At 49.6% G+C, this 17,406-nt stretch overlaps 3 protein-coding genes across 3 annotated transcripts; all 3 read left to right on the top strand.

Annotated features, from left to right (window-relative positions):
• The first annotated feature begins 395 nt into the window (after positions 1-395).
• Positions 396-4,929, top strand: dnajc1 (DnaJ (Hsp40) homolog, subfamily C, member 1). The gene is made up of 12 exons (XM_086204367.1): positions 396-626; positions 1,485-1,586; positions 1,675-1,721; positions 1,851-2,016; positions 2,111-2,205; positions 2,467-2,560; positions 2,645-2,729; positions 2,868-3,031; positions 3,309-3,428; positions 3,568-3,616; positions 3,812-4,206; positions 4,348-4,929. The coding sequence occupies exons 1-12, from the start codon at positions 468-470 to the stop codon at positions 4,414-4,416; spliced, it is 1,545 nt and encodes a 514-aa protein (XP_086060493.1). The 5' UTR covers positions 396-467; the 3' UTR covers positions 4,417-4,929.
• Positions 4,930-5,305: 376 nt separating this feature from the next.
• c5h7orf25 (chromosome 5 C7orf25 homolog) lies at positions 5,306-7,426 on the top strand. Its single transcript, XM_086204368.1, has 2 exons — positions 5,306-5,536; positions 6,069-7,426. The coding sequence occupies exon 2, from the start codon at positions 6,085-6,087 to the stop codon at positions 7,339-7,341; it is 1,257 nt and encodes a 418-aa protein (XP_086060494.1). The 5' UTR covers positions 5,306-5,536; positions 6,069-6,084; the 3' UTR covers positions 7,342-7,426.
• Positions 7,427-7,698: 272 nt separating this feature from the next.
• LOC147262008 (E3 ubiquitin-protein ligase RNF31) lies at positions 7,699-17,317 on the top strand. The gene is made up of 19 exons (XM_086204363.1): positions 7,699-8,212; positions 8,453-8,543; positions 9,043-9,108; positions 9,493-9,659; positions 9,955-10,076; positions 10,160-10,356; positions 11,419-11,496; positions 11,581-11,660; positions 11,755-11,937; positions 12,026-12,208; positions 12,874-12,972; positions 13,414-13,503; positions 13,585-13,687; positions 14,320-14,438; positions 14,816-14,929; positions 15,002-15,068; positions 15,138-15,231; positions 15,305-15,473; positions 16,505-17,317. Exons 1-19 carry the CDS (start codon positions 8,168-8,170, stop codon positions 16,631-16,633), a joined length of 2,196 nt encoding a protein of 731 aa, XP_086060489.1. The 5' UTR covers positions 7,699-8,167; the 3' UTR covers positions 16,634-17,317.
• The last annotated feature ends 89 nt before the right edge of the window (positions 17,318-17,406 follow it).

The raw sequence follows: 17,406 nt of genomic DNA, 5'->3' as shown, positions 1-17,406 counted from the left end.
ACTGGTGTGGTGAAGTACTACAATACTTCATTCTGCATACAAGTATTATGAAGGTATTGTGTTCAGTTAAGCTGGTCTGACGGTTGAGTGCAGGCTGGCTCAACCCAACTGCCCAGCGCAGCTTTAGCGTCCAATCAGAGTCGCTATGAAGAAACATGAAGAGCTTGTTTGAACATTTTTAAAGGTTTTTTTTCCCCCTACGTTTCATGACGACACCTTTGCCACAAACCACCTGTAATTGTGCCTGAAATATGACGTCATCATTACGCAAGCGGGGGTGAAGATTTTCATTGGTATCCTCAGAGCCTCCACCACCGCAGGGGACGCTAATGCGCCTTAAACGACGTGCAACCCGGAAACGACTGGCTGGGATCTGTCGAATCAGCGGTACGCCAACTAGCTGTCGGTCAGGGACCCGTGCTGGGTGTACCCGTGCTCTGTAGGTCTATAGCCAAGGGGGCTTCGTGATGGGGGTCTGTGTGGGTCCGTATGGGTCCGGGCTGGTCTGCCTTGGCCTGCTGGTCTCCTTGATCCCCCCACTGGCCGCCTGGGACACGGATCTAGAACTGCTGGACCTCGTGGAGGAGATCCCGCAGACCTTTTACCAGTTCTTGTCGCTCAACCAGGTTCGTGCCTGTCTCCTTGGTAACCGCTAATGCTAAGCTAGTGCCACGCACTCACACCGGCGCTATGCTATCTAGCATCGAAAGCTAACTCCTGCAAAGCGAGGCGGACCGGTGGTCCAGTTTAACCAAGGAACTTGTGTGTGGTGAAGAAACAGAACCTGTGCCACTTCTCTGCGCAGCCGCAGAGCCAAGCATCCGCCGTAGTGGCTTATGTTCTTGGACTTTATTTCAAGAATACAAAACAACTCGAGTAAACTCGATGCAGGTCAGAAAAGTTTCAGTACTTCATGTTATAAAAATACATTGGCCTGAGGAACAGAGTGCGAGATGAGTGCATGACGCAGAAGAACTGCGCGGCTCTCCCTGAGGCGCATGAACGTGAAGATTAGACCCGAGGTTGATGTTGGTGACTGAAGCTCCGTCAGGAGCTGCATCACTTCCTCATCACCTCCCCCAGGATAAAATTAAACAGTATGAGTGAAGAGACTCTCAGCATGCAGCCGATGTCTTCATAAACTCTTGAGGTGCTAGCGGGCACCATGCTGGGCGTCCATGGGGAGGGCGGCTCCTCTGTAAAGGTTTGGCACCTGTTGAGCTCAGTGGGATAGTCTCTTCATCGTGATGGAGCCTGGTGCTGCTGCTGCACCTGACGGAGGCCACACGGGCTGGAACATGGAGTCTGATGACGCCCGGCTGGGAGCTCAGAGCAGTGCAGACCTGGATGTCATTGGGTGGCTTCCTGACTCATCACCTGGCTTTCTGACAAAGGAAGAATGATGTCATCTTGCCAGCGTGCCCGTCTGTGACATCATCACTTGTGGCTCGTGTCTCACAGCTGTGTTGTCTGTCTGTGCTCAGGACGCCTCGGCCGCGGAGATCAAGAAGGCCTATCGGCGTCTGTCTCTCACTCTGCATCCCGACAAGAACAAAGATGAAAATGCTGAAACTCAGTTCAGACAGGTGAGGAAACACTGACGATGATGATGACGATGAAGAAGAAGTGACAGATGAACTGATGTTAATCCAAATCTCTCTTTTTCATTTGAAGCTTGTCGCCATTTATGAGGTCCTGAAGGATGAGGAGCGACGACGAAGGTGAGTGCACCTGTCTGAGGCCCCTCTAGCCCTGCCGCCTGCCACTCCCACCTTGCCGCCGGCCCCTTTGCTTCTTGTACTTGATATAGTTTCAGAAATGTGTGTGTGTGTGTGTGTGTGTGTTTTCAGGTATGATGACATCTTGGTGAATGGGCTCCCTGATTGGCGGCAGCCTATGTTTTACTACAGACGTGTGAGGAAGATGAGTAACGCCGAGTTGGCGTTCCTCCTCTTCCTCATCCTCACCGTGGGCCACTATGCGGTCATCTGGTCCATCTACCTGGAGAAACAGCTGGTGAGACAGCCAATCAGAGCAGAGCAGAGGCAGACGCAGAGCAGATCAGGAGGAAGCAGGTCATGTGACTGTGCTAAATCCTGCATGTGTCCAGGATGAGCTGCTGAGTAAGAAGAAAAAAGAGAAGAAGAAGAAGCCGAGTGCCAAACCTGCAGAGGAGCTCAGGTGTATCGACGACCGGCCCGACAGGTACAGCTGTGACATCATCATTGGTTCTCCTGTTTGCTGGTTTGTTTGTAACGGACAGATTGGTGGGGAGAACCGGGGCGTCCTATCGGAGGCCAAGATACAGACAGGGAGGGTCCAGTGATGTCATTGTTTAGCCAGGAGTCGCTGGAGGTCGGAGTGGGAGGACACTCGTCACTGTCAGCACTGCTCAGCGTCACTCTGCTGCAGCGCTGGTACCTGTGATCCACCTGGTGACTAACAGGGTTCCTTGCTGTTTGTCAGAGATCAGGACCGGCCTCACTGGCAGGACATCCTCCCTCTGAAACTGAGCATCTGGCTGTACCTGTCCATCAAAAACCTCCCACAGACTGTCCAGGTAGACCTAGCGGTTTCCAATCAGTCCCGGTCTCTCGTGGGTCTCAGTCTGTGACCAGTCCCGGTCTCTGTCTGTGTGTTTCAGGAGGTCCATCAGTATTATGAGGACTACCAGCAGATGAAGCAAAAGCAGAGAGAAGAAGCTGAAGCTGAACAGGAAGTTGTGACCAGTAAATATGTCTTCTTGTTCCCTCGGTGTTGTTTAACCTGTTGTAGATAACCACTCACAATCATTGATGGGTCTTAAAGAGTTGTCCCAGTCGCACATGAACGTGACATCACATTTACCAGCACGTTTGCCATCTCAGGAGAGAAGAGGCCGAAGGTCAAGAAGACCAAGATGGAATTTCCCGTTTATGAGCCGTCGCCAGAGACGCTGAACTCCCAGAGCTACCAGCAGATGGCCTCCATCGAGGATGTGGAGGACCAGGTGGACGACTGGCTGCAGGACTGCAGGACCGCCCGGAAGAAGGTCTGACATTATAAAACGTCGGTGTTTCTCCTAGTTTTACTGCTGCTGGGGGGGGCAAACATGAGTCTGACCTCATTCAGAGGAGGTGGGGGCCACAGTGAAGGGCTGTCATCACCTGATGACCTTGGCAACCAGAAACACCAACACGTTTGCACACCAATGACAGCAAATTATTATTCTGTAACACCAGAGATGTACTAGTAGGTTCTACTTCATGCCTGAAGACGTTCTGGAGCCCCACTGGAGGAGGAGGATGATCTCTGTTTTCTGTCCTCAGGTTGCAGACTGGACGGAGGACGAGCTCAGCCTTCTGAGCAGGTTGATGGTAAAATTCCCCGGTGGAACGCCGGGTCGCTGGGAGAAGATCGCCCACGAGCTGGGAAGATCCGTGACTGATGTAAGCCAGCGAAACTGGTTTCAGAACCAGCTCAGCTTCACTCATACTGGGGATGTGTGTTAGTTCTCCGGTTCTGAGGTTCCTCCTCTCCAGATGGTTTCAGTTTGGTGGGGACTGACGGAACTTTTTCCTTCAACAGGTGACGAATAAAGTCAAACAAGCTAAAGACAACGTGAGTCTGACCTCAGGTAACCTCTACTGCTCCTCCTGTCTGACAAGGTTCCACTGTCAGTCGGGTTCTATTTTTAACTGTTAATACCAGTGTCCGGTTCTCCTTAGTTCTTGGCTGTGCAGTAGTTCCAACATTAGTATTTGGGTTCTACTCGAGTATCAGGTTCTTGTCAGGTGCACTAACCCGTGATGTTGTCTGTGTGACACTGCAGGTCTGGTTAAGCTTTCAGAGCTGAAGGGACCTCCTCCGCCTGTGAGGTCACTTCCTGTCCCTGACACCATGATGACTCAGAGAGTGGGTGGTGTTTGTGAAGAGCAGCAGCAGCAGGAAGAGGAAGCAGCATCTACAGGGGTCAGGAAGAGGAACAGAAAGCCCAACACAGCAGCAGACGTAGGAGAGGTCAAGCTCAGAGGTCGGCGACAGAGAGATTTCGACCCAGTAGCAGAGCAGGAGGAGGCGGAGCCTCAGGAGAACAGGGAGCGTTCGGACATTGCCGCCTGGACTCAGAATCAGCAGAAGCTGCTGGAACTTGCTCTGCAACAGTTCCCTCGAGGAACCGCCGAGCGCTGGGACCGCATTGCCAAGGTGGTCCCAGGGAAGACTAAGGTGAGCTACAAGAAGGTGGGACAGTGTCTCTATGCAGGCAGGTTGTGACCCTCCTCATGGGCGGGGAGGGGCGGGTCTTGACATCCTCAGGTGTGTTCTGATTAGTCTATTGATCACCTGATTGGTCTGTATTGGTTTCAGGAGGAGTGCATGATCCGTTACAAGATGCTGGCCGAGCTCGTCCAAAAGAGGAAACAAGCCAAGAGCTGATGAAACCCAACTGCCGCCTCCTGCTGCGACCTCTGACCCCTGTCAGAGCTCCTCATTGAACTGTTTGTTTTTTATCCGTGTGACATGGTGGCTCACCTGCTCAGGTGTGAGTTTTTATAACTAACGTGTGGTGTCAAACGAAGTCACCTGACGTCTGACCTCATAGCTTCATGTGCCTTAGCTCCACCCAGCATGCTGTCAATCACATCTGTTCAACTGATCAATAAACATATTTATTACCTCATGCAGGTTGTCACGTTAAACTGTTGTAAACGTGTTCTTCTGAGAACCTTCGGCTCCAGCGAGGATGAGAAGCTTGTGACTCGTCGTCCTACGAGGGAACATTTGGTCATCGGCTCACGTGGACCGTGTGTCTTTGCTCTCAGTGTCATTTCACTCTGTCAGGTTCTACATGGTTCTCTCTCCTTGTGACCTGACTGGATTCGGCCCCCAGGGCCCTGAAGCAGCGCTCGCCCTGCCCTTAGCAAGACCCTCATTGTCCCTGATTGTTTGATATGACAATAAATAACACTTAGGGTTTTCTGTTGCACTGAAGAAATAAAAAAATCAATCAACTGGGTGACATATTTCTGTACAGAGATCCTAGGTATATCAGTTCCCAGAGCTGTGTGGTGTATTTCAGGAAGATTTGAATTTAGCGACCAGGAGGTGACGGTGGAGCATCAGAATTTGATCCTGAGAGGAGAACCAGGAGTCCAGAACCTGAGAGAAAAGAAAGATGTTTATTTCAGGAGAACAGAGGCTACACTTCTGGGGGGAAAGGCACTCTGCCGTCACGTGTGTGGGTGTGTTTAGATCCGATCCACACTCCCTCTCATCCATATCATAAGGTGGCGGTAGTGCACCAAAACATTATTTACCAACCGCGATAAAACGGAGAAGAAGAAGAAGAAGAAGGAAAGCCAAGGAGGAGGAGAAAATAAACGAAGAAGAAGACGAGGACGTAATAACAGAAGAAGAAGAAGAAGAAGAAGCTCGTTCTGTGGTTGTTCCTACCGGCGTCCACCGAGGCTAAAGCGGAGGAAGCTGTCAGTTAGTTTCAACCGTTAGCAGCAGTGTTAGCATCACTGCAAGTTTAACTTCATACGTCACAGCTGCCGTAAGTGTCCGGCGTCTTTAATGTGTCTTGTCCTGTTTTAATCAACTTCTGCTGATGCTAGGCTAACAAGCTGTAGCTAGCAGTGAGAGCAGCTAAAGCTAACGAGCCAAACCTCTTGGCTATGGCTCATATTCTGTTGAATAACTTTACACGAACAGGTGGTTTGTTTGTTTTTTTTTCCCCACCGATCAGCTTCACGACTATGGTTCCTTTCTCCCCGCGGGATCCCTCCTCCTTCAACGTGTTCCTCGCTTCAGTCGTGAAGTTAAAGGAAACGTTCTCGAACGTTCCAGTTAAAACGACCTGATGATATTGACAAGAACATGATTGACAGGACGATGTAATTTAAAACAATATCACGTGCTCAAGCTCCCAGGAGCGAGGGTCTTTCGGAGGCTCCTCAGCAAAATGGTTGAATTTCACCAAATATATGTAAAATTTCCCAGTTTTCCCTGTGGGTTCCTTTGAGAACCCCTTTTGAACCTGACCTGTGACATCTCTGTGCCGCTTCATCTCCTATGTGTCTCCTCAGGTATGATGCGGCCATCATGTCTCTGCAAGTGATGCTGCAGGAGCGAATCAGCGCCGCCCAAGCGCTGCTGCAGCGGGCGGAGCAGCTGGGTCAGGCTGTGGAGGGCCGGGGGAAGCTCTGCGGAAAACTTCGTGCGGAGCTGCGTTACCTGCGGCGGGTGGAGGCTGGCAAGCTGCTGATCAAGGCATCTCACCTACACAGCACCAACCTGACTCATCTGACCGCCATCATTGAGTCGGCGGAGAGCCTGGAGGGAGTGGTCTCCCTGCTGCACGTCTTTTCCTACCAGGATGCTGCAGGACACAGGCAGACGCTGGTGGTTGATGTGGTGGCCAATGGAGGACACACTTGGGTGAAGGCGGTGGGAAGGAAGGCGGAAGCATTGCACAACATCTGGCAGGGGCGGGGCCAGTATGGCGACAAGAGCATCATCCGACAGGCAGGGGACTTTCTGCAGGCGAGCTGCCAGCAGCCTGTGCAGTACCGCCATCCGCACATCATTTTTGCCTTTTACAACGGCGTCTCCAGCCCCATGGCGGACCGTCTGAAGGACATGGGGGTTTCTGTCCGAGGGGACATCGTGGCTGTCAACTGTGTGATGACGGAGGAAGAAGCTAGTGAGGATGAGGAGGAGGAGCTGGACAGTGATGCTGTTGACCACCATGATGAAGATGATGATGATGAGGAGGAAGTGTCTGAACTGACCCGTGTGGACCGCGGCACAGTGGTGGCCAGCCTGGCATTCCCTGCGCAGGTGGAGGTGGAGGAGTGTCGGCGTGTCAACCTGGACATCACTACGCTCATCACGTATGTGTCATCGCTGAGTCACGGTCGCTGTCACTTCACCTTCAGAGAGCCAGTTCTGACGGAGCAGGCGGCTCAGGAGCGCCAGGAGCAGGTGCTGCCTCGCCTAAACACCTTCATGCAGGGGAAGGAGCTGTACGCCAGCCGCGCTGCTGTCAAGGACTTCCAGCTCATCCTGGACACGCTGGGCGGCCCCGGTGAGAAGGAGCGTGCCTGCCAGCTGCTGGCACGCCTCCACCTGGTGGATGACCAGCCATCAGATCGTACGCTCCAACTTCTGCCCAGCGCTAAGATCAACCACCGTTCGCTCATGATTTTCGGCACCGGAGACTCACTGCGTGCCATCACCATGACAGCAAACAGCCGCTTTGTCAGGGCAGCAGCTAATCAGGGCGTCCGATACAGTGTGTTCATTCACCAACCGCGAGCGCTGACTGAGGGAAAGGAGTGGAGGGCCACACCCATCTGAGAGACTTCCTGTTTAGGGTCCGATGGAATTTGAGTTAATTATGAATGAGTTATGTTGAAGGATCTGAAATAATTGATCATCAATAAATTCAATAAAGACTTCAGGTCTTGTCTTTCTTTCTTTTTTTTTTTTAAATCAGCTCATGTCGTACAACCGCGCCGCCTTCGCCACATCAGCAGGAACTTTGTTCATCTGGCAAAAATGAGAATTCCCCAGAAACACTGATGGCTGTACTGATACTCAGTTTTTAACATCAGGCAAGGGATACGAAACCATGCAGGTGTAGTGACATCATGAAAGCGTGATGGCATCATACAGGTGTGAACAGCACAAGTAATGACATCATTGGGGTGGAACAAAGTCCCGCACTGAAGGTTTCAGCTCTAGTTTTTTTTTTTTTTTACAAGAACATTGATGTTAAAGCGTTTAACAGGTTGTTGAGTGAGACAAAACCCAGGTGGCTTGACTTTCTGCACACCTGAGGGCGGAAGAACTAATGCGGCTCATGTTCTCCGAGGGTGCGTGGGTAAACCATGGGGTAAACGACAGGTGTGGTGAAAGTGTCGTGATTACGGTTGAACTAAACTGACAGTCCAAGACTCCAAATGTTTAATCACAAACGTCAACGACTATGTGTCATTGGTCGCAGGAGCGATGTTTGAAACCTCTTGAGAAACTGTCGAAACTTTAATATCGGACTGATACAAACGTTGTCGATGTTGATTTAATTTGGAAACCGGATGTTGCCGCGTCACGCATGAGTTGCAGCGTGTTAGCCTGCTAGCAGGACAATGTCAACAGTTTTGTGAGTCGAGTTTTTGTTAAAATGCCGAGAGTTGAAAGTGAGGCGGAGCTGCGGACTCTGACGGAGGTAAGAAGCAAACTTTGAACGTTTGACGAAGACTCTAAATAAACTTTATTAGCTAATATTATTTGCTAGCGTTTCACTGGATTCGCTACTAGCCAGCGAGGCTAACAGGGGAATACGCTAGTTCGGTGAGCTAACTAATGCTAATTAATGTCAAAACAAGAGAAAATAGAATTATCGCCGCCACCCCCCCCTTTCCTCCCCTCCCATTCTACCCCCCCCCCCCCCCCCTCCTCTTCTCAGTGTCACTACAGCTTTCCAGTCGAAACTCTGCTGGATCTTCAGAGAGTTCGGTCTCTTTTCGCTGATCTTCGCCTCTACGTGGATTTTTACTGTGAGTTCTAAACAGGTTCTGTTGGTTCTATTGGGCCTTCAGAGAGCTCCACTGCTTTTATTGAGTCTCCAAGGTTTTCTGGTTCGGTTGAGTCCTCAGCAGGTTCTAATGAGTCTTCGGCATGTCCTGTCGAGTCTTCAGCAGGTTCTCATGATTCCTCAGCAGGTTCTCATGATTCCTCAGCAGGTTCTGTTGAGTCCTCCGCAGGTTCTGTTGAGTCCTCCGCAGGTTCTAATGAGTCCTCAGCAGGTTCCAATGATTCCTCAGCAGGTTCTGTTGAGTCTTGATTAGGTTTTACTGCGTTTTAAGCTGGTTCTACTGGATACATCCTTTTATTTTCATCTACTGCATTACAATTGATTAGAAGTTCACTGGCCTGATGGTTTGAAACAGGAGCTGACAGACATTTATTTGTTTGCTTTGTTTATTTAATTGATTATTGAATTGATTTCTTATGCTCCCTGCTTCTCCTTCACAATAAAAGCCTTGTGCCCTTCAGGTTTTCCAAACAAAGAGAAAAAGAAGCTGGTTTACCTGGCTGGGACAGTTCCTGTTGACTATGAAGGTGAGTCCAGCTGAAATCATTGTTTGTTGCTCTGAGTTTTGATCGATTGTGTTGGCGAGAAGCGATAGCGTCGCCTGAAGCAAGGTGTGTGCGCAGGGGAAATTGATCAATGTTGAACTTACCACAGGAAGAATAAGAACTTGTGATGTGTACTTGTATTAATTAGAGGGGCCTGACCCACCTCCAATGAGATGCTGGCTGGGGTTAAAGGTCTTGCTCAAGAGTGCCTCAGTAATGATGGGGACAGGGCAGGCGCTGCTTCCTCAGAGACCTTGGGTCTTGGTTCTGGCTGCTGTTACAGACCAGAGTGGTTCAGATGTGTTTGATCTAGTGCGCACGTCTACAGAGTCGTAATTGAGGGGTTGGAGTCATGTGTTTTTACAGGAAGCCAGTACAATATCCCAGTGTGCATCTGGCTTCATGAAACCCACCCAGTGTTCCGGCCCCGCTGCTATGTCTGTCCATCTGTCTCCATGATGATCAACCCATCCTGTCCGTACGTTGACGCTGTTGGTAACATCACTCTGGATGAGCTCAGCAACTGGACCCAGGTAAGAGCCATTGAGCAAGTTCAGTTAGTTCGCTGGTCGTCCTGGTCCCGGGGGCCATCTCTGTTTACTGAGCTGATCTGAGGCTAGATAGTAGTTGTAGTAGTGGAGAGGCGGATAGTACTAATCCCAGCAGACGCTGCAGGTATTGCAAACTGTCTCCTTGTCAACAAAACACTTGTAGTCGCTGGCTTCTCATCGCCACGAGTCACCCAGCAGAGATTCGGTACCAATAGAATTGAGCTGACAACCTGTTTGTGTATCATAAACTTGTGTTTATGTTGTCGTTTCCTGTCAGGGGGTGTCTGACCTGTCAGGGCTCGTGTCAGAGATGAGACGGGCCTTCCAGAAGGACACACCTCTGTATGCCAGGTCTGTGGCTCAAGCCCCGCCTCCTGTAGGGTCGCAGTCAGCTGGAAGGTCAGAGACACTGAAAGGTACATATGTAACATCAAGTGGCGTTAACGATGTAATGGGTTTTTACATGTGATCTTCTTGTGCAGCCTCCAGCGTCCCATCACCGCTGCAAGAAGCAAATCCCCCTCTGTTCCATCCAGCCGCCGGGAGCAAAGCAGGCAGGTCAGAGCGGGGAGGTCGTACACTGAGGAGCTGCTGGGGATTGACTTCAGTGCTTTTCCTCCCACATCTGATAGCCACAACCCCTTCCTGAGCTCCGCCCCCTCAGGCCACAGAAATCCAGGTAACTGTTCGTGTACGATTACATGACACGTTGTCCTAATGTCAGTTCTGTGGAGCATGGCTAGAGGCTTTCGAGGTCACACGCCATTTGTTAAGGCTGATTTACATCTGTGTGCCAGGTATAAACGGGTGTGACACCATCGCTGTGTTGCCCTGTAATTACATCACTGGAACACTAGTTGGCAGTGAGGCTTCTGTTTCATTGTGTTGAGTTTCTTCTTCTTCTTCTTCTTCTTCAAATGATGGTTGACGGAGGGTTTCACTCTGGGTGGTGAATGACTGTTACAGTTAGTAAACCAGCACCTGGTGCTGAACTGGTAGGACTTGTGATGCTGCAACTCGCCGCTGTGTTTCCATCATGTGCACTTAGATTTCTAGGGAGGTGCGCGCATGCTCGGCCATAGGTTATGTTGTACGTACGCTGCTCCACGTACTTAGCGCAAGTATGGACTCAACTTTGTAGTCCTGGTTTTGAGAGCTGTGTCATAGGGTGTCAAGCCTTCCACTGAATTGCGCACAGTTGTCCTCCAGTTAGTCCTCTATTATACCAAAAAATACTTTACTTTTATCGTCAGTGAACTGGGGAAATTTTGGCGCATGCAGCTACCAGGAGTCAGGAGGAGGAAACACACACAAATGTGAAGGTTGAATTGCAGCAGTCCAAGAATCCATCCTTGTGGCACACCACATGTTCGGATATGCCCTGATTTACAGCCACCAGTTGACGCAAAATGTTGTCTAATTTGACGGCAGCACCTGAACCAGTTTTGAACTAAAATGCTCAGTTCTGTTGATTAGCATATTGTTATCAACGGTATCAAATGCAGACGTTCAGGTTAAGGTGGTTCTGTAGTCTGCCAGAGTTCTTGCAAACCAGAAAGGAGTCCACAGCTCGAGAGCAGCTGGCCTCGACCTTGTGGACTCCTTCACCAACATACTCCAGTAGGTTAGAACATGAAAACACCAACTGACTACTATCTGTCCCTCTAGTTACTGTCACACCACCTTTTCCCTCTGGAACCAGTTTCAGTAATGATGGTTAATCAGGTCCTAATCTCAACAGGTGCCCCCCTTTCTGACAGCCTCAGCAGGATGATGGGGACCCTGAGGTTGCATGGTGAAACTAGCAGAGACCAGCAGAGTGAGTCACAGTGACAAGACAGGTTCTGTGACCGTTGCAGGCACAGTTCATATTTTTTTTCAAGTTCTGCAACTGTGGTTCCAGGTTCTGGAGCAGCACCTGGACTGCCTCAGGGACTCAGCTGTCAGCAACATCAGTCAGAAGCAGCAGCTGGAGTGGACCAGGTGAGGGGAACTGCTGTTGTGGGGTCAGGGTGTCAGCAGGATCAGGGTCTCAGCAAGTCTCAACAGGGTCGGGGTTTGTCTCTTCCTTTGTCAGATGGCAGCTCATCTTCCTGCAGACAAAGCATCGATGTTCCTCATGCTGCTCACCATGGATGGGCGGAGCTTCAGCCCTGCGGACGTCTTGGAGGCGGTCCAACTGAACAGAGACTTCCCATCAGCCCTGAAGTTTCTGACTCACAGCTGCCCCATCTGTCAGGAACAGGTGTCCTTCAGCAAGGTGAGTGACCTCATCACCTGAGCAGGGGTCAGGCTGTCAGCGGGGTCATGGCTAACTGCCTCTTCTTCCTCTGGTTTCATCACTGTAGATCATCACTATGACTCACTGCTCGTGCTTCCTGTGTCAGACGTGTTTTAAGGCATTTTTTACGTCAGCCATTAAAGAAAAGAGCGTCGATCAGCTGGTGTGTCCTCAGTGTGGTCTGCCAGAGGTCAAAGGTCAAGGGCAGATGGAGGAGTTCATGGAATACTTCAACCTTCTGGACACACAGGTCGGATGCTTCTTTCAGCATTGATTATCTGCAGCACAGAAGTCTGCGTTTGGCAATTTAATATCAGTCATGTCGTTCTACTGCAGGTCAGAACCCCTCCACAAGATGGCAGCGTCACAGCAGCGTCTAAGTGCAAATAGAGTATCTATGGGCAGTTTGCTCATTGACAAATGTGTTTGGTTTCCTGTGGCTCTTAGAAATAAAAGCCCAGTTTGTCCTGTACAAGTTAGCATAAGCAGGAACTTGTTTGTTTAAAAAAAAAAAAAAAAAAAAGGTTCTGGTCCAGTAACAAGCCACACAGCCCACTTACACACATGCCAAATAGAGCATAATGGATTATGATCCACAGGTGGTCAGACATGGTAGGTGGAAGGTGGAGAGGTGGAGTTACCCTGGGAGAACAGTGGTTCTCAGCACACACATGAACACACACCCACAAATAAAGGTAGTCATAATAAAGAACATTTATGGTGACCAGATGGATGACTGATGCTTTGACGCAGATGTGGATGGCGTTAAAACTGCACTGATAATAAACCAACATAAAATACAAACATTATATATAAACGTACACATTAACAGAGTCAGTGGGCCAGAACAATGCTGCAAGCGGGACACACGTGTTTGTGTATCTGATCTTTGTTTTGTCTGATCTTTGTGTTCAGATCCGTCACTTCCTGCCCCCTCAGATCCACGAGCTTTTCCAGAGGAAACTCCGAGATCGAGCTCTACAGGAAATGCCTAACTTCCGCTGGTGTGCTCATGTAAGAGACTCTGTTCTGATGAGGACAGGCGGTGCCTGACAGTGGGCTCGGCTCTGTGTAAATATTAAGTCTGATATCTGATCAGACCATAAACTGAATTTTACCATCAAATGTTTCACTTCAGCAGTCAAAACTTTTCAACCAAAACCTGGAGAGTCACTTTTGGAACTTTACTGTGAGGCTTTTTGGGATAACCAGACTTCTTGATTATAAACAAATACAATGTGATATCATTCATGTTGTCGTTTGATTATTACCAATTCAATAAAGGTCTGATTCAACACCATAATGCCATTAGTGTAGGTTGATGATGTTGGCTTTTTAATTCACTAGAACTTGTCATAATGACAAATGACGTTGACCCGACTGCGCGTGACAGAACCAGCTCTGAAGCGACGTTTGGGCCCTCAGCAGCTCAGCTTGGCATCCCATGTGTTTCAGTGTTCGTTCGGCGTTCTGCATGAAGCCGACAGGCTGAGGATGGACTGTCCTAGCTGTCAGAAGAGTACCTGCTCCCGGTGTAGATCACCTGTAAGAGAACACACACAAATACTAAAACTAACACACAACCCATTTAACCCTTTGTCTCACATGTGGTTCTGTGTTCCTCAGTGGTCTCCTCATCATGAGGGACGTTCCTGCCAGCAGTTCAGAGTCTGGCAGCAGCAGAACCAACCAGACCACAGCAGAACCCTGCTGAGCTGCAACAGCATTGGTACGAGCACAGAAGTGCCTCCCGGAGGAGGTCCCCTCCATGTCATGTAGTTCTGCTCAAATGTCCTCCCCCCATTCGGGAGACTAAAGGTGCACTTGAACTGCCTCCGCTGTGGTGAGGACTAGACGATAGGAAAGACTTTGGGAACTTCTTAGGATGTATTGAAGCTCCTACATAGACTCCAGCTATGTGTTACAGTGAGCCCACCAGGGTTTGGTTAGCGCTAGCTTGTTAGTTGAGCCGAGTCCTCTAACAGTGAGCAAAACAGTAGATACAGGGTTAGCTTGGGTTCCACCCTGTTTGCTAGCACTACCAAATAACTGTCCCATTATGGTGAGCCGCCCCGGGTTTAGCATACATTGGTGTGCTAGCTCAGGTGTTGGGAGTATGCTAAAACATCATGGCCAGCAAACTCTTGCACGCACCATTAGGTCAGGCTGCTGTTCCATCCTGTGTGCTGCCTCGATGGAGTGACAGACCAGCACATTGCAACTCGGACAAGCTGCTTTCAAACCAGTACATAAGCAACAATCAGCCCTTTTTCAACACGGACAAGAAAATATTGATATTAAAAATTCTGTCGCTGTTGTTTTTGTGTTTGTGTGATGTCTGATGTGTCTCGTTGATGTCAGAGTGTCCCAAGTGTCAGCTGGTCTTCAGCCTGTCTAAAGGAGGCTGCCTCCACTTCACCTGCAGCCAGTGTCAGCATCAGTTCTGTGGAGGCTGCAGCCAGGCCTTCAGTCTGGGCTCGGTGAGTTCACACTCAGCTTCAGGAGGGGTTTGGATAGCTTGAAGAACCAACAAGGCACCCACACTCCCAGGTGAAAACAGTTATGGGTCAAACCCTTAAGGAGTTTGGGGCTCGCTCTCTCTCCTTGGTGGGGTTTCAGGGTGAAACCATCCTCAGGGAGTTTTCAGGTCCAATCTTCATGGACTTTCTGGTTCTAACACTCTTGAGGGAGTTTTGAGTGGAACCTTCTATTTGGGTGTTTTTGGTCCAGCTGTCAGGGAATTTTACAGGACCTGTTGCAACCACAAGTCGTGTTGGCAACTGAGTCAGCGAGATGTAGACTCTGCATTTGATCTCCGCTGTCTTCGATGAAAGTGACTGAGGTTTATTGTTGGCAGGCCTGTGGATTCTCTGTGGATTGTGGAACAAAAGGCCTTCACGCCCACCACCCCAGAGACTGCCTGTACCACCTGAGAGACTGGAGTGTGCCCCGCCTACACCTGCTGCTACAGGTACCAACCTGTTGATCAGCTTCTCCTGTTGATCAGCTGTTTCCTGTTGATCAGCTGTTTCCTGTTTGATAGTATTACAGAGCCTCACCTTCCTGGTTGGAGCCAACCAAAGGCAGCTCAGCTGACACCAGTCAGACAGGTGAGATCACTTCCTGTTGCTCAGGTGTAGGCTCTTTCTTCCTTGTATGACTCATACTTGACCTTTCAGATGTATGTTTGGTTTTGGAGCTGAGAGATGACGGCAGCAAGAGGGAGGAGCCCTGCGGTCGACCTTCGGTTGCGGAGTGCAGAGGGTTCTGCCAGTAAGACCAGTGCTCCCAGTGTAAATACAAGGATGTAGAAATCCCATTTCACTGCAGCATCTCCTACTGGTAGGTCGCACTACAAAGAGCGTTTGGTGGAGCTGATCAACTGCTGCCGTGCTGACCCGGCGGTCCTCTTCAGCGCAGCGGAGATGCTGGCAGAGCTGCAGCGCTGGAACGTTGCTGCGCCTGCCAGGAAACCAGAGGAACCAGAGCTGCTCTACGCCCACCGCCTGCGCATGGTTAGTAATGTCAAGGAACCGTACCTTTGACCTTAAATTTACCTCTGTATCCTGATGTTCCTGCTAGGGGGACCAGAAATATGATGAGCAGTCGGGCCAAGGGCAGGTCCCTAGAAACAGTTTGGGTGTCGGTTTGGGCCGCCATGGTTACTTGAGTAATCTTGATCAAAGGAATGATCGCCGGAAGCTCATTTATTTAATTTCAAAGCTCGCGTCTTGATCTTTCACCCAGATTACAGAATTACAGGTTGTTGAGTTCCACTGTACGTCAAGCAGGAGAGCGGAAGGAGACGCCAGGAAGAGGACATCTTTAGTTTGGACACAGTGGCAGGAAGTGTCGAGGCAGCGGCTCTCATCTCTTTCCTTACATGATTCTTGCTGGTTGGGGTTCTGTTCTCCTGTTGGGGGGAGGGGGGTGGGGGTGGGGTTCTACAATATCCCACTTATGACGCGTACATTCACTCAGTAAAGTGGTACAAACTGGAGATTAAGAGGTTTTAGAGCAACAATAGCAAAGCCTCCGCCACGCTAGCAAGTTCTGAAGTCAGTAACATTTCAGGGTTCACAAATCGTAAATGTGAGGTGACGCTTTGTCTTCCAACACCTTTATCTCGGTCACCTGCCGTCACTCTCTTAATCGATGACCTGAGTGGTGTTGCTTTCTTAGCTTTGAAAAGTTGGCAGCTGAAGTGCTTTGTTTGTTTTTTTGTATAAAATGAGTCAATAAATGTTGATTATCGGGCCACGTCACTCTCTGCACTGCAGCTGTGTTGCCGTGTGCAGTGTAATACAGATTCATCCTCCCAGCGAGGAGGTGAGTGGACTCAGACGGGCGGAGGGAGGTGTACTTTGTAGTTTACAGTCAGAGAGAATCAGTCAGTGTGAGCTGTTCTTTGTAAGGATGAGTGACTTCATCTTCTTTGTTCAGTGGAGTTTCATCTCATCGGGTCGGAACACAACTCGATGCCGTGATGAAACACAAACATAAGCATCAGTCAGCCAATCACAGCCAGGATTCTGTGTCTCCTCAGACTCTGACCAACAGCGTTCCTCTCAGGGTGCATCGGCGCCCTCCCCTCAAACTGCAAGGTGCCCATTGCCCTTTGACCTCCATCGTGCCCGCTGCAGCCCTGCCCCCCCACCTGCTACTCCACGACTGATTGACTCCGCCCTCCCGACATGCTGGCCAATCCATGCTGCTGTAACAGCCACTAACTTTTCAAAGAACCCGTGATGCCACAGACGGAGGCGGGGTAAAGTCTGCTTGTGGTGTCTGATTGGCCTGGCAGGGTTACCATGGAAACAGCAGCTGCTATTAACACTCAAAAAAAAAAAAAATTTCTCTCGCAAATCTTCAGAGTGCCCACGAGCACAAATCTGAACACAGATGTGAGAAAGAAGTTTGTGTCGAAGAATTATTTGATCCTTCACTCACTTAAGGACAATGGGAGCAAAAACAAGTGTTGTTTTTCTTGCGCGTGTAAGAATACAGATGGAGCCAGCAGCTAATCAGCATTAAGGTCACTGACCTTAACAACCTGAATGTTACCGAGCACTTTGAGAACTTTTAACATCAGAAGATGCTAAACGATGCTAACGGGCTCCCTCTCTCCGCTTGTGTTTCAGTCCGTTAGCGTGTTCTAACAATGTTAGCCTGTTCTAGCACTGTTAGCATAGTCTTAGTGTCATATTCTTTTTTTGCACTTTAACCTCTTGAATAATAATTTTTAATAAATCTTATTACTCTTCAACTACCTGAGAGTTTGCTGACGTTCAATTCTCAAGATGTTACAAAAACCCCAAATTTGGAAGGAGGAAAACCCCCCACAGCCACAGGTTCTCTTTATACACACCTACATCTTGAATAGTTTCCATGTCATGTGACCTGTCACCAACGCAGCACCACAGTGCAAGTAAAGCATGAACTCACAGA

Source organism: Aulostomus chinensis, chromosome 5, assembly GCF_037954235.1.
Source record: "Aulostomus chinensis isolate RoL2024-O1b breed Wild chromosome 5, RoL_Achi_v1.0, whole genome shotgun sequence".
NCBI lineage: Eukaryota > Metazoa > Chordata > Actinopteri > Syngnathiformes > Aulostomidae > Aulostomus > Aulostomus chinensis.
This window is presented reverse-complemented; position numbering and strand designations above follow the sequence as displayed.

Coding starts and splice junctions, on each gene's coding strand:
- dnajc1 (XM_086204367.1), top strand. CDS start 468: ATGGGGGTCTGTGTGGGTCCGTATGGGTCCGGGCTGGTCTGCCTTGGC. Junction 2,206..2,466: donor ATCGACGACCGGCCCGACAG/GTACAGCTGTGA, acceptor GCTGTTTGTCAG/AGATCAGGACCGGCCTCACT. Junction 2,730..2,867: donor TGAACAGGAAGTTGTGACCA/GTAAATATGTCT, acceptor TTGCCATCTCAG/GAGAGAAGAGGCCGAAGGTC.
- c5h7orf25 (XM_086204368.1), top strand. CDS start 6,085: ATGTCTCTGCAAGTGATGCTGCAGGAGCGAATCAGCGCCGCCCAAGCG.
- LOC147262008 (XM_086204363.1), top strand. CDS start 8,168: ATGCCGAGAGTTGAAAGTGAGGCGGAGCTGCGGACTCTGACGGAG. Junction 10,357..11,418: donor CTCAGGCCACAGAAATCCAG/GTAACTGTTCGT, acceptor TAATCTCAACAG/GTGCCCCCCTTTCTGACAGC. Junction 13,688..14,319: donor GCTGAGCTGCAACAGCATTG/GTACGAGCACAG, acceptor CGTTGATGTCAG/AGTGTCCCAAGTGTCAGCTG.